This window comes from Ursus arctos, unplaced genomic scaffold (genome assembly GCF_023065955.2).
Source record: "Ursus arctos isolate Adak ecotype North America unplaced genomic scaffold, UrsArc2.0 scaffold_24, whole genome shotgun sequence".
In the NCBI taxonomy this organism is placed as follows: Eukaryota; Metazoa; Chordata; class Mammalia; order Carnivora; family Ursidae; genus Ursus; species Ursus arctos.
In genome coordinates this window covers 16,817,300-16,832,561 of record NW_026622919.1, presented here as the reverse complement: position 1 = coordinate 16,832,561, position 15,262 = coordinate 16,817,300, and the positions used below count along the sequence as shown (strand labels likewise).

General features: G+C 39.1%; 1 protein-coding gene across 1 annotated transcript in view; it reads right to left on the bottom strand.

The window, feature by feature from the left end:
- Nucleotides 1–15,262, bottom strand: part of NSF (N-ethylmaleimide sensitive factor, vesicle fusing ATPase) — a 147,794-nt gene that overhangs the window by 94,996 nt on the left and 37,536 nt on the right. Inside the window, exons 5-8 of the mRNA XM_026512581.4 lie at nt 6,716–6,882; nt 3,617–3,724; nt 3,057–3,132; nt 160–315 (exon numbers count right to left, since the gene is read on the bottom strand). Of these exons, the coding sequence (XP_026368366.1) occupies nt 160–315; nt 3,057–3,132; nt 3,617–3,724; nt 6,716–6,882 (507 nt within the window). The remainder of the gene's footprint in view (nt 1–159; nt 316–3,056; nt 3,133–3,616; nt 3,725–6,715; nt 6,883–15,262) is intronic.

Below are 15,262 nucleotides of genomic sequence, written 5' to 3'. Positions count from 1 at the left end.
AATTTTAGACCATTTTTTTAAAAGAAAAAGTTAAAACACAAAAATACACTGGCAAGTCTGAAAAAAATTTCAAAATGTTATTTAAAAAGAGATTTCATTGCATTCTTCTTTTTTTTTTAATAATACAAGATTTTATCAAATTTTCCTTTTTAAACTCACCCATCTGCTCCACAATCTCTGGCGGAAATACTCGGGACGCAAATGCTCGTCGAAAAATATCTGAAAATTCCTTGTCCAGACCTCCTATTCCCATTTTTTCAAAGTTCCAGTCAGGATTGATGATAGACTGGCGATTTTCCTTGGTTTTAGCTTTGCCTATGTCAGACAAATGTAATCAAATGTGAAACAAGAACTTCGTTACTAGGTGAAAAAAGACAGAAATTGCTGGGCATTCTTAATGAATAAAGAGAAGCTACCCTAGGCAAAGATGAACACACTCTTAGCTGATTTTCTAATAAGAAGAATAAGTTTTGCTATGTTAACTACTTTGTCTGGACCCACTTAGGGCCAGCAAAACATTTCCGACATGTCTAAACTCATGCGGTAGTCCATTTGTGGTCAATCCATGGAGCTTGGTCTTATTAACCTCTAATCCTAACCTAGTTAACTAACTTGGCTGATGAGAGGAAACACCATGTGTACATCTGATGAAGACAACACTAGTTGCTAGAAAAGCAACTGAAATCTAGCAATCCCTCAACGCTCCTGAAGCAAGTGTATTTAAAAATACGTGTATTTATCTAGATTAAGTTTATAAACCGTGTATATAACCCCTTAGCCTGAAAGGATGCGCTAAGTCTGATGTCTTATTTGTTTTTTCCTCTACTTGCACACAAAAGTCTAAAATTATCCTAAAGTCTTAATGATTTCAAAATTCACAGTTCCTAATTTTCACAGATAAAAAGTATCTAACTTAAATGTTATAGTGCCCCCTAACGTAACTCAAGAGAAGCACATTACCCACCTCAAACAATAAAAGTGCCTTAGTACACTCCGCTATGAACAAAAAATAAAGTGATACAGTTTTTTTTTTTTTATGAGAGAAGAAAAGCTCACATTAGAAAAAGTTTATCCTAGATGGTGATTTTATGGTTAGGGTTTTGCGGACTCGTTTCCTTTATGAAGCTATGAAAAATATTTCTTACACTCTACTGCCCTCTTGTGGCCAAATTTACCACACGCTAAATCCGTACACAATTTTATTTATCAATGGAAAAAAGCCCATCAATCACCTTTGCATGACTTAGAAACACCCACATTGTAGGAAAGGCATGCAACTCCCTTAAGATAAGATACCTTAACAAAAGGTGTATGAAAGGTGTATAAAATACAAAGAAATCACTTCAGAAATGTATTGGATCAATAATAGGAGATTCTAATAAATCTGACATCCATAAAACAACATATATAGTCATTAAAAATTATATTGTTGAGGTGTATGAAGAGGCTTGAAATATGTTAAGCAACAAAACAAATTATAAAACATTATGAAAATAGGATCAAATTTAAAAATTTTAGAGTGTGTGAGTTATTTTTGAGTGAATATCCATATTTTATGAAACAAATATTTTGTTGTAAAATTAAGAAAAAAAAAGTAAGGAGGGAATGATAATTTATGGATCAAGAAAGGTCACATATTTGAAGGTAAATAGCCTTGGAAATAATGGTGGGCAACCAATGATGACAACCCTCTACTTTCTACTGGGGAAGACATCAGCATAGTGAAAATCACCCCAAATCAGAATGACTATACAGTTCATGGCATCATCATTCTGGTGAGTTACTTTTCTTGGAGTCCAATCTGCATTATTTTATTATAATAAAAGCAGGGCTAACATACAAGAGTAGGACTGAGCTAAGAATCTGTTGGAAAGACTTTCTTTACCTGCACATTCACCATTTAACTCAATCACTAACAGAAGTGATGCTAGTATCACACTGAACACACCACCAAGTGAGGGGCAGTCTACAAATAACTGACCAGTTCCCAACATGCGTACAGACACATTATGCACCAAGGTGGATAAAGACAGTGGAAGCCTGAGGAACTGTCAGAGACCAGAGAAGGCTATGGAAACTAAACAACTAAATGCAATGTGAGATTCTGAATCCGATCCTAGAACAGAAAGGACATAATGAAAAAACTAGTGAAACCCAAACAAAATCTGTAGGTTAGTTAGTATCAATGTAACTATGTTAACTTAGTTTGGGTAACTGTACTACGATTATTTGAGATGTAACACCAAGGAAGCTGCTGAAACATACAGGACCTCTCTGAACTATTTATGCAAATCTGCTGTAAGCCTGAACTTATCTCAAAATTAAAAGTTTAAAAATGAGGGGCGACTGGGTGGCTCAGTTGGCTAAGCGTCTGCCTTCAGTTCAGGTAAAAAACCCAAGGTCCTGGGATCGAGTCCCACATCAGGCTCCCTGATCAGCAGGGAAGTTGGCTTCTCCCTCTCCCTCTGCCCCTGCTTGTGTGCTCTCTCTCTCATTTGCTCACTCCCTCTCTCAAATAATAAATAAAATCTTTTTTAAAAAGTTTGAAAATTAATTTTACTCTGTATTTTTTTCTTGATTTTTAGTGTCATTACTAGAAAATTAAAAATTACACGTATGGTCCATATTCTATTTCTATTGGACAATAATGATCTAGTGAAGGTTTTAAACTTTTTTCTTTTTTTCAATAAACATTTCATTTATTTATTTGACAGAGAGAGAGAGGGTGAGCACAAGCAGGGGGAGCAGGAGGCAGAGGGAGAGGGAGAAGCAAGCTCCCCACAAAGCAGGGAGCCTAATGCGGGGCTCGATCCCAGGGATCATGACCTGAGCTGAAGGCAGACAATTAACTGACTGAGCCACCCAGGTGCCCTAAACTTTTTTTCTGTATCAGCACATCTGACAGTGATGAAATACTGTGTGATTTTGTGATAAGCCTTCTCAACAGAGGTGCCCTTATTCTCCTCCCAGACTTGAAAATCACAGTAGTTGAGTCACATATGATAACAGAGATAGTCCCACTTCATTCAGACTTTTCTAAAAATTGCAAATCTTACCAATAAGATTAAGTGATGAATTTTCTGCTTTTTCAAATGCAACTTGACTGTTTCCAACAACCAGTCCTACTTCAATCTGTACAGAAAGACAATAATTAGTAGTTAGTCTAATAGTGAACTTCTGGACTTCTCAAAGCAAGGCCAAAAATGAAGGGGAAGTAAGGTCTCTTTGAGCAAAGCAAATCTTCCAAACTATCATCTAAGTTACATTTATTTTTGTCCTAACTACTTTCTACTATTTCTATTTAATTTCAATGCATGTATCTTTTGATAATGCCTGACTTACTGCTCTTATTTGTGTACAATAAATACAGATGATCTGTATTCAACCAGGATTACGAGTACACATACAAATTTCAAATAACTATTAAGTCTGCAAATAAGTTTAATTTATGCTATATTTTGATAATAGTATTAGTTATAAAAGCAATGTTTTCTCCTTACTACCTTAAAAGAAAGACTACATAATACGAAAGAAAACACTGAGCAAGAGAATGGCTAGGAATGTTGTATTAATTTGCACAACTCGCATCACAGTGATTATTAGAACTAAAACGTACCTTCTGTCTTTTACCTGTCGCGGGCTCTCCCTTCAGGATGCTAGGATCCATGGCTTCGATGTCCTTTACCAGCAAACCAAAAAGCTTTTCATTGAAGCTAAACACAAGCTATGTAGAAAAGAGATAAGGGGAGAAAAATCACTTCCATGATATAATGGCTGGATTCTCACATCATCACCAGCGTTTTCCAAATGCAGCGAAGGCAGCTTTCTCCTGTATATCCCTCTCAAATCTGCTCTACAGGCAAACTACGCACACAGGCAATGAGAGGAAAAGGCAACTAACATTTATTGAGTATCTTCGTGTGCCAAACAAACACTACAGGAGGTCCTCTACTTAATACAAACTCTCTTGGAAACAGACGGGCTTCCTCAGTTTTACCAGTAAGGGAGCTGAGATCCAGAGCGCGCCTAAGCAACGGAAGTCAGAGTCACAGTCAATGGCAGTGCCAGGATTCACGCCTGGGTCCCGGGTCCATAACCCCCAGAGTCATGCCTTTCTACCACCAATACAAATCCCTGCCATACAAGTGCACGGAGAGCTTCTGAATGCCCATTCCTTCACCAAGTGTTTACTGAGTGCCTTCTACAACCTAGGCCCTCTTCTACCTGCTGGGCTGCAACCGTAAGTACCGCAGGCAAAGCTGACTGCCAGCCCTGCCACTACTGACCACTACGAATGGGAATCGACACTAAGAACAGTGATTTGGGGTAAGATATTTATTTCTTCTCCGAATTATGGAGGATTTTTCTCTCATGGGTTTATAGACATCTGGATGTTCCTGGGTTTGAAATGATTACAAATACCAAAGCATCTTCTATCAAAGTCGTAACACTAAAGGAAAAGGTAAAAACAATGACGTTTAGGTAAGCAATTTGAGCATAATTATTCATCAAAAAGTGTAGGGATCCAGAAGGAACAGCATAGCTCAAAAAGCAATGGACACGTGGTCACCCAATGATCAGCGGACTATTATCTTGGGGAGACTCCCCGGACCGTCTCATCTCGAGCAGCACCATGCTGGTTCTCTGGTACATCAGCTCATTTTCCTTCCATCAAAGTACTTAACAGTGCATGGTCTTCCCCAACTAGAAAGTAAGCTCTGTAAAAATAGGAAATGTGTGTATTTTGTTCACTGCTCACCTGCTGGGACTAAAATAGTAGCCGAAACATACTAGGTTATTCAGTAAATATTTGTTTAATTAATTAACTGTTCAGTTATCTAGCGGGTTCTTGTCTCAGCTATGGCCCTGGCTGTGTAGCCACGGGCACGCTTTTTACCTTCTCTGAATTTAAAAATTACTCATTTGCAAAATGAGGAGGTTAGACAAGACAACCTCTGAGGTTCATTCCAATTCTAATACTCTTAAAAAGAATAATAAATGCACTGTAACCCTTTTCTGTCTGTCAGTGATTTACTTTCACTTGTGAAAGCTTGATTATCATAATGTATGGATTATCCGGATGCCTGGTCTTGTTCTTTCAGATTTACGCCATTTCACTGAGATGAGAGAATCCAAAGAAGTGACACTCCTTTCATCCAAGAGCTAGTTCTTTCTACCGCTTCTCTCACTGTCTGTTCCACATACTTCCCCAGATGAGAGCCTGCAAGGATAGTCTAGGTAAGTCACTAGAGATCAGAATGCCATAAGCGGCGATTCACAAACTTTTTAGTCTCAGGATCCCTTTATATGCCTAAAAATTTTTGAGAATCCTCAAAGAGCCTTTGTTTAAATGGATTATATCCACTGGTATTCACTGTAGTAGAAATTAGAACAAGAAACTTAAAATGTATTTATTAACATAAAAATGACAAGAAATTCATTATGTGTGAACGTAAGTGAATTGTGTTTAATTTATAAAATCCCCCGCCAGGGGCGTCTGGGTGGCACAGTCGTTAAGCATCTGCCTTCGGCCCAGGGCGTGATCCCAGAGTTCTGGGATCGAGCCCCACATCAGGCTCCTCCACTAGGAGCCTGCTTCTTCCTTTCCCACTCCCCCTGCTTGTGTTCCCTCTCTCACTGGCTGTCTCTGTCAAATAAATAAATAAAATCTTAAAAAAAAAAAAAAAAATCCCCCGCCAGTTTCCAAAATAAAAAACATATGTGGAAACAGTGGCACTGTCACATTTTTGCAAATCTCTTTAATGTCTCGCAGACGGAAGACAGCAGACCCTCACATCTGCTTTAACAGTCGATGTGCTGACGAGCTAGCATACATCACACAGTCTGCAAAACACCACCATACGTTCGTGAGAGAGTAAGAGAAAAAAGAGACGTAACATCTTGCTATTATTATGAAAATAATTTTGACTTCACAAATCCCCTGAAAGAGTCTCAGGGACCCAAAGAAGTCTCTGGACCACACTCTGAGAAGTACTGCTATGGAGCTATGAATGACAGGGGGAAGGAGTTAGGAATAATTAAGAAAAGTCACAAAGATGGAGACAAATGTAATGGTGAAGTCAAAAGAGCAATGATTCTTTATGTGTACAAACAAGCAGCAATTTTTAACTCACACAATTTTTTAAGTAAAATTTTAAAAAGAACAGAATTTCTTCCTAGGAGGTTAACAATATGTTAACTGAAGTCCAAAAAAGGGCAAGATCAGCAATATCACCTTTAAGGATAGAAAATCTGGGCTTCGGATATTCTGCGAAAAACCTGAAAATATATATAAATAATTGTCTTAAGATTCTCAAGTTAGTTCATAACTAAAAGAGTTAAGAATTACTTTTCTTACAGAAATGTATCAGTAAAACAAAAAGCCATCCAGAGACAAAACAAATGTCCCACAAAAAGAAAAGTAAGAAATCTGAGCATATAAGTTTGCAGTGTTCCCAAATTTACAGAGGAAAGAGCTGCTGTAATTAAATATGACACTATAACCTAGAAGCTACTTTAGAATTTTTCTGACTGGACTCAGAGGTTCAGTAAACACATCTCCAACACTATCTATCACTTTCTATCACTCGACTGGATATCTCTGTCCATATGTGAAGCTCCTCGTAATTTCTACAAGGTAGAATTATTATTTTGGACAACTACAGAGATTGGAACGCCTGTTAAGTGGGAAGAAAGAAAGAAAATTCAAAACCACCTGTTGTCCCACTGAGAATGCCTGGTTGTTAAACTGCTGGATGAATTCGGCTGCCATCTTGTCAGTATCATAAGGGTTGGAGTCAATGCTCTTTTTCTGCAGGAAATCAATCTCGATGGTCATTGTGCCAATGCATTGTTTGGCCTTGTCAAATGTATATAAGGATACTAGGGGGAAAAAGAAGAAGCATTTTTAAAATCTCAAAGATACCAAATACTTTCTGTGTTTCGAATAACTAAAAGTTTCACATAAATGAAACCTAACAGAACTCGACCAAAAGGGGGCTTTCCGTGGCTGTCACTGGAGGGACACACAGGCACAGATTAAAGAAAATAATATGACCACTGAATATTTTGCTCCCCTCTGAATTAATTAGGGCATATTGAACAGCACCTTCCCTCTACCTTTACCCCTCACCCGACCCTTATGGGAAATCACAGCCCTTCCCACATGGTCTCTACATCTTCTTTCTTCTCATTTAACAGAGAACAAAATGAGCACGGAAAGTGCCAGTGGAGTTGGCATAGCATGCTGCTTTCAAACAAGATTTTTGTATGACACAAGCAAGAGCTAACATGAGAAGTGTGTGGACTCTTTTGCCCTAGCAAGTTAGTGTGTAGGACCAAAAAAAAAAAAAAAAAAAGGCTTGAGAAACAATATTTACTAGGCAGGTTTACTCCACAGCAACTTAGAGTTTGACATTTCTTTTTTAATACTACAAAAATATTTACTGACACCTACTGTAGGCAGGGAGTAAGTACACTCAAGAGTAAGTATTCCATGTACAACATGTAAAAGAAGGCAAGGACCATGTTTTTAACTCATCTTTATATGAACAGCACACAACAGCAAAAAACCTAATCTCCATGCTAATAACAAAGGAGGCAAGACAAAGGAACTTTGGAGTTTGAGTCTGTGTTCCAAAAGATTCCATTAGGGGGCGCCTGGGTGGCTCAGTTGGTTCAGCGGCTACCTTTGGCTCAGGTCATGATCCCATGATCTCCCTGCTCAGCGGAGAGCCTGCTTCTCCCTCTCCTCCCAGCTTGTACTCGCTTGTGTTCACTTGTGCTCACCTGTGTTGTCACTATCTTTGTCTCTCTCTCTCAAATAAATTTTTTAAAAAATCTTAAAAAAAAAGATTCTGTTAGTTAAGAATCTAAGTAAATCATCTAGCTCTCTGTGCCTTTATTTGTCACATCTGTAAAACAAGAAGATGGAACTATATAAACCTTTATGTTCCTTCCATACCCTAAATTCTGTTCTAAACTTATTTTTTTTTAAGATTTTATTTATTTATTTGACAGAGAGCGAGAGAGCACAAGCAGGGGGAACAGGGGGACCAGTAGAGGGAGAGGGAGAAGCAGGCTCCCTGCTGAGCAGGGAACTTATTGTGGGGCACGATCCCAGGACCCTGAGACCATGATCCGAGCCGAAGGCAGACGCTTAACCATCTGAGCCACCCAGGCGCCCCCTAAACGTATTTCTTATAGTCTAGACAGTTATATACAGAGATTTTCTTTAAATTCTCTGAATGAAATTGCTTGTCTAATCATATTTTAATATTTTGGTTTCCCATTGTAAAGGGGGATACACATAAAGATAAACATTTTCAAAAGCAAAATAACTAAGAAAGTCAGGGTAAAGAATAGGAAATTCACTGAAGATCAAAGAAAAAGTTCAGGGGCGCCTGGGTGGTGCAGTTGTTAAGCATCTGCCTTCGGCTCAGGGCATGATCCCGGCGTTCTGGGATCGAGCCCCACATCAGGCTTCTCTGCTAGGAGCCTGCTTCTTCCTCTCCCGCTCCCCCTGCTTGTGTTCCCTCTCTCGCTGGTTGTCTCTCTCTGTTAAATAAATAAAATCTAAAAAAAAAAAAAAAAAGAAAGAAAAAGTTCAAATCTCACCTGAAAGTTTCAGAAGACTTTCCTGCCTCCACTTTTTTTTTTTTTAAGATTTTATTTATTTATTTGACACAGAGAAAGAGGGAACACAAGCAGGGGGAGCAGGAGAAGGAGAAGCAGGCTTCCCACTGAGCAGGGAGCCTGATGCGGGGCTCGATCCCAGGACCCTGGGATCATGACCTAAGCCAAAGGCAGACACTTAACGACTGAGCCAACCAGGCGCCCCCCTGCCTCCACTTCTAGGTGTTTTGTTCTTTCTTAACATTTTGTAGAAAGTACAGGTTGCATGTTAAGTAATTTTCATAAGCAAGAGAGCCTAACTGTTTCCTCATACAGTTAAGATAGATACAGAATGAAATATTAATGTAGAAATGAGTAAGTTGGGGAGCCTGGGTGGCACAGAGGTTAGGCGTCTGCCTTCGGCTCAGGGCGTGATCCCGGCGTTATGGGATCGAGCCCCACATCAGGCTCCTCTGCTATGAGCCTGCTTCTTCCTCTCCCACTCCCCTTGCTTGTGTTCCCTCTCTCGCTGGCTGTCTCTATCTCTGTCAAATAAATAAATAAAATCTTTAAAAAAAAAAAAAAGAAATGAGTAAGTTGGTTCGGTAATTCCATTTCCAGGTGTCTGTACCAAAAACACTCCTTAACATTTATCTAAAAAGAGATCTATACAGAGGTTCCTTGCAGCATAATTTATAACAGCCGAACATTGAAAAAACACTGATCAGTAGGGGAATGATGAGTAAAATGTGTTATATTCAGAATGTGGAATACTATACAGCAATTAAAATAAAAACCTGACGTATATGTAACTGTGTAATTATAAATTATATTGTATGTATATGTATAATTTAAATGTATAAAATATGTATAATTTAAATGTATAAAAGATGGATGAGCTATTAAAATATAATATTGAGCAAAAAACTGTATGCAGAAAGATTCATACAGTACGATACCATCCTGTGCATTAAAGACTCAAAAACCATTCTATAATGTCATGATGTATATTTATGTATGTGTGTATTCACACATACACATACACCAATGTGTGCATATACATGTGTGTATCATCTACATATCAAGAAACTTGAATAACTGTATTAAAATATCATTATTTCTGACTATGGTTTTCAAATGTGCCTTAATTTAAGGTCAGTGTTCCTAAATAGAAAAGACCAAGCTGTTAAACAATTTCAAATGCTACAGGCAGTACCATGGACAGTACCACGGACAGTACCAGAGGCAGCACCATGGTCAGCAACACTGTCAGCCCCAAAAGGACAGGTGCCCTGAAAGTTTCATCCAGGAGCAAAGAAGGGCTATAAGGTTGAGAATGTTTTCTTATTTTATGATTAATAGAAATTTAATGCCAAAGACTAATAAAAATTATTTTTATAAGCAAAGAATGTTATAGGCAGTGCTTTGAATAAACAGACATTACAATGAAAGGCATATACTATAATGGTCAAAAACGTGTTAACTGGACATTAGTTTGTAATACTTAAATATGCAAATGATTCTTCTAGAAGATTCCTTCACACTAAAATCACTGACTTGACTAAAAAAAATTCTCACCTTACAGACAAATCTCCTGTTTCAGAATCTTTGAATTAGCACTCCCCTTCATACCACACGTTCTTGCCTACCTGTGCCCACATTGCTACTTACCCTGAACCAGCTGTATTCCTTTACGGCCACATCACTCACATCACTCAGGCCTCCAAACTCTTCCTTGCCTCAAGCTAACTCCACCTTAGTCCCACCTAATCACTTAGTTTTATAATTTTGCTCATTAAGTCTGTTTGATTCACTTTTTTAAAAAATATTTTATTTTTTTAAAGTAATTTCTACACCCAACATGGGGCTCAAACCCACAACCCCAAGATCAAGAGTCACATGCTCTACTAACTGAGCCAACAGGTGCCCCTGTTTGACTTGCCTTTTAAAGAACTAAATTTACAATCAAGACAACAATTTCTCGTAGCAGAAGAATGCTTTAAATATAATTTAAGTCACAAAACACATTTCTCAACTCATCAAGATTTATAATCTTGAATTTTCATACCTTTCCACACAGAATTTATCTACATTAAAGGCTAAATTTAGGCACTCTCTTAACTATATTTAGAAAGATAAGTTTGAAGAAGTAAGAAACCTACGTTACATACACACCTATTTTCTCACTAGATTTAATAAGCATATATGTCTGTAAATAAGGAACCCTGGTTTCATGCACTGACCTACTTCACTCTGGTGCTGAACTCTTTCACTGTCTCAGCTTCTCACCAGGCTTCAGGTGAGGGGGTTAGAGTTAAGGGAATCACTTATGTCAGTGTTTCCCAAAATGTGGCTGAGTAATTACTTAACAGTGTTAAAAACACAGATTCATGAATCAGACTTCTCAAGGAAAGGGCCTGGAAATCGTTTTTTTTTGTTTTTTGTTTTTTTTTTTTAACAAACTCTCCAGGTGTTTCTCCCAGGCAAGTGTGGAAAGCACTAATTATGTAACTCTCTCCACCAGCTACCCATAACTAAAGTAATTTCCTTTATTTTCACACCCAATCAAAAAAAATTAGCCCTCATCCTATTTCCACAAAGGAAAAAAAAAAAAAAGATAACCTAAATATTTAACCTAAAAGATAACCCCAATATTTAAGTTCCCTCTAAAAAAAAAACCCACAAAAATTGAAAAAAACTCCACAAATTTACTACAAAAAGAAAACATAACATATAACTAAATAGTGCAGCATTTCAGCTGATAAAGTGTCTTCTCTCCCAAAAAATCAACCATGAACTAGAAAATATATATATAACACTTTAAAATGAATTAAATATCCTCAAAAGAGTACATAGAGATATAACAAAACATCTACAATTGGAAGATTAAAATGTAAGACACAAATAGACACAAGAAATGCAATTGGAGTTTATGAAACTCAGGAAGGAAACTGAAGAAAAAGATAAAATTATTTCAGAGTGAATAATAAATTACAAAGTGCCCACTGGAGAGTAGATTCAAACTGAAATTTAGTAAGAGGCAGTGAAAGAAAAGGAAAACAACCAGATAACAAAAATAAGATTAAAAAAATTTTTTTTAAAGAACAAAGGGCCCCTGGGTGGCTCAGTTGGCTAAGCATCTGAGTCTTGACTTCGGCTTAAGTCCTGATCTCAGGGTCGTGAGGCTGAATCCGGGTGGGGCTCCACGCTCAGTGTGGAGTCTGCTTGAGAGTCTCTCTCTCCCTCTGCCCCTCCCCTGGCTCATGCTCTCTATCTCTGTATAATGAATAAAATCTTCTTTTTTCAAATCTTTAAAAAAATAAATAAATAAAATAAAAAATCTTTAAAAAAAAAGAACAAAGAAAAAAGTGGTTGAAATGGAAGGCAGGCACACAAGGACTAATATATATATAATTAGAGCCCCTAGGAAGAAAATCAAAACAATTGGACCAGAACTAATTTCCAAAACCATAATCTAAGAAAAATTTTGGAAATAAGAGAAAACTTAAATCTGCATATTGAAATGACCTGCTATATCCCTTGGCCATTGACCCAGAGTGACCAATTCCAAAAAATATCCTAGTAAGGATATTAGACTTGAAATAGAGAAAAATCCACAGGGTTCCCAGGCAGGAAAATTGAATTACTTAAAAGGTAAGAAAATCAGACTGGCATCAGACCTCTCAAGAGCATCAAGGCAATTGCATGCAGCATTTTCAAGAAATTCAAGAAAAGAAAACAAGCCAAGAAATTTATATCCAGCCAAGCTGCACTTGAAATAGCAAAGATAAAGAAAAACAGTTTGGATATGCAAGAACTTAAGGAACACTATACACATATATACTTCCTGGAGGAATCTCCTAGAGCATAGGTTTTTATCCAACCAAGTAGAAATAGGCAAAAGGACCGATCATAATCATTTAAGAGACTTAATTGCAGAGTTAAGACTAAAACAAGTATGGGGTCACGTGTGGAAGAACAGCATTTAAATATCATGCTTTGAAAAAGTAGAAAGAAAGTAACTACTATGTACAACTTGGTGACTACAGTTAATAATACTAAATCGCATATTTGAAAGTTGCTAAGAGGAGATCTTAGAAGTTCCCATCACAAGAAAAAAACTACTTTTGTAACTATAGAAGGTGACGGGTATTAACTAGACTTGTGGAGGTCACTAGCAACATATACAGACACTGAATCGCTGCGTTATATACCTGAGACAAATATAATGTTATACGTCAGTTATACCTCAATTTTTAAAAATTTGCTTCTCCCACTCAAAAAAAGATTTTTAAATTTGAAAAAAAAAAAAGAAAAGCAAGCAACAAAATGGGAAGAGAAAGGGGGAGGTAGAAAATGATCATGAACTGTTGTATAGGCAACAGATGAGAGTCAAAAGGTATCACTTATAACTGACAGAACAGTTTTTGAAAAGGTCAAGTAAGAAAAAATAAAATAAAAATTAAAAAAGGAGGGGACCAAGGGGCTATGAGAGGTACAAATGCAAAAGTAATCACTAAAACACACACACAAAAAACACTCCTAAATACCAAAATAAAAATTTTAAAATAGCAAAGACGACATAACAAATAGAGAAACACAACTAAAATGTAAAATAACAGAACTGAGATCATTTATCAGTCATATCAATAACTGTGAATGGGCTTAATAAGCCTATTAGAAGATTTCAAATTAACTCATAAAGCAAACCCCAACTCTACACTGTATACCACAGACACACCTAAAACACAGAGATTAAGAAAGGCTAAAAGTAGGGCGGAGGAGTAGGAGACTCCGTTTTCAGCCAGTCCTCCGAGTCGAGCTGGATAGGTACCAGACCAGCCTAAACAACCACGGAACCAGCCTGAGACACAGGAAGACGCATCTGGATCTCTACAAATGAACATCTCCAGCGCTGAGTATTGAGGTACGAAGCGGGGAGCCATGAAACTGTGCACAGATATCGGAAGATAAACGGAAGGGGGAGGGAGCCGCCGCGTTCGGGCGCCGGGAAGCGGCAGCCACTTGCACGGGAGAGCGGGCGGGGCTCGCAGACGGCACCCGCGAAACAGCAGACTGAGACCGTGAGCCGGGTGCGCGCGCCACCAGGCATCTCGCGGAACACCGGAATCCCGGTGCGCTCACTGGATCCAGACTGAGACCGGGAGCTTCCGGAGCGCGGGCGGGGCGGCTGGCGGCATTAGAAACACAAAGGACAGAGACGCGCCGGCCCTGGAAGTGAGGGCTGGGACGCCGGGTGTGGGGCGCACATCCCGGGACGCTGCAGGGTTGAGCAGCACCACAGGAACAGAGTTAAAGTGGCCAGAACATTAGTAGAGAACGGGCCGCAATCCTTCTGTTCCGTGACAGAGGCTGAAATTTGGCCGCTGCTGCTCTGACTCTCAGAAGAGGCACAGCAAACCGCCAGGGAAAGCCGCCAGAGAACAAAAGCCTGGAAATACCGGCTCAGGGAGTGCCCATCCCCATCCCCCCTAGCAGGGGACGCCGAGACTCTACCCAAACAGGGCTGCCTGAGTATCAGCGCGGCAGGCCCCTCCCCCAGAAGGCAGGCTGAAAAATCAAGAAGCCCACAACCCGGGCGCCTGGGTGGCGCAGTCATTGAGCGCCTGCCTTCGGCTTAGGGCGTGATTCCGGCGTTCCGGAAAGGAGTCCCTCATCGGGCTCCTCCACTGGGAGCCTGCTTCTTCCTCTCCCACTCCCCTGCTTCTGTTCTCTCTCGCTGGTTGGCTGCCACATAAATAAATAAATAAAATCTTTAAAGAAGAAGCCCACATCCCTAAGATCCCTATAAAACAAGGGGCACGGCCTGGGACCCAGTCAATAATTTGGGCTCTGGAAACCCCGCAACCTCTCTTCATCAGAATGACAAGAAGGAGAAGCCCCCCCCAGCAAAGAAAAGACAGTGAGTCTGTGGCCTCTGCCACAGAAATAATGGATATGGATGTAACCAAATTATCAGAAATGGAATTCAGAGTAACGATGGTCAAAATGATGAGTAGAATTGAAAAAACTATTAACGAAAAGGTTACTGAGAATATAGAATCCCTAAGGACAGAAATGAGAGCGAATCTGACAGAAATTAAATATTCTATGAGCCAAATGCAGGCAAAACTAGAGGCTCTGACGGCCAGGGTCGCAGAAGCAGAGGAACGGGTTAGTGAATTGGAGGATGGGTTAATAGAGGAAAAAATGAAAATAGAAGATGGTCTAAAAAAAATCCACGCCCACGAATGTAGGTTACGGGAGATTACTGACTCAATGAAACGATCCAATGTTAGAATCATCGGCATCCCCGAGGGGGTGGAGAAAAACAGAGGTCTAGAAGAGATATTTGAACAAATTGTAGCTGAAAACTTCCCTAATCTAGCAAGGGAAACAAACATTCGTGTCCAAGAGGCAGAGAGGACCCCTCCCAAGCTCAACCACGACAAACCTACGCCACGTCACGTCATAGTGCATTTCGCAAATATTAGATGCAAGGATACAGTATTGAAAGCGGCCAGGGCAAAGAAATTTCTCACGTACCAAGGCAAAAGCATCAGAATTACGTCAGACCTGTCTACACAGACCTGGAATGAGAGAAAGGGTTGGGGGAGCATATTTAAAGCTCTTTCAGAGAAAAACATGC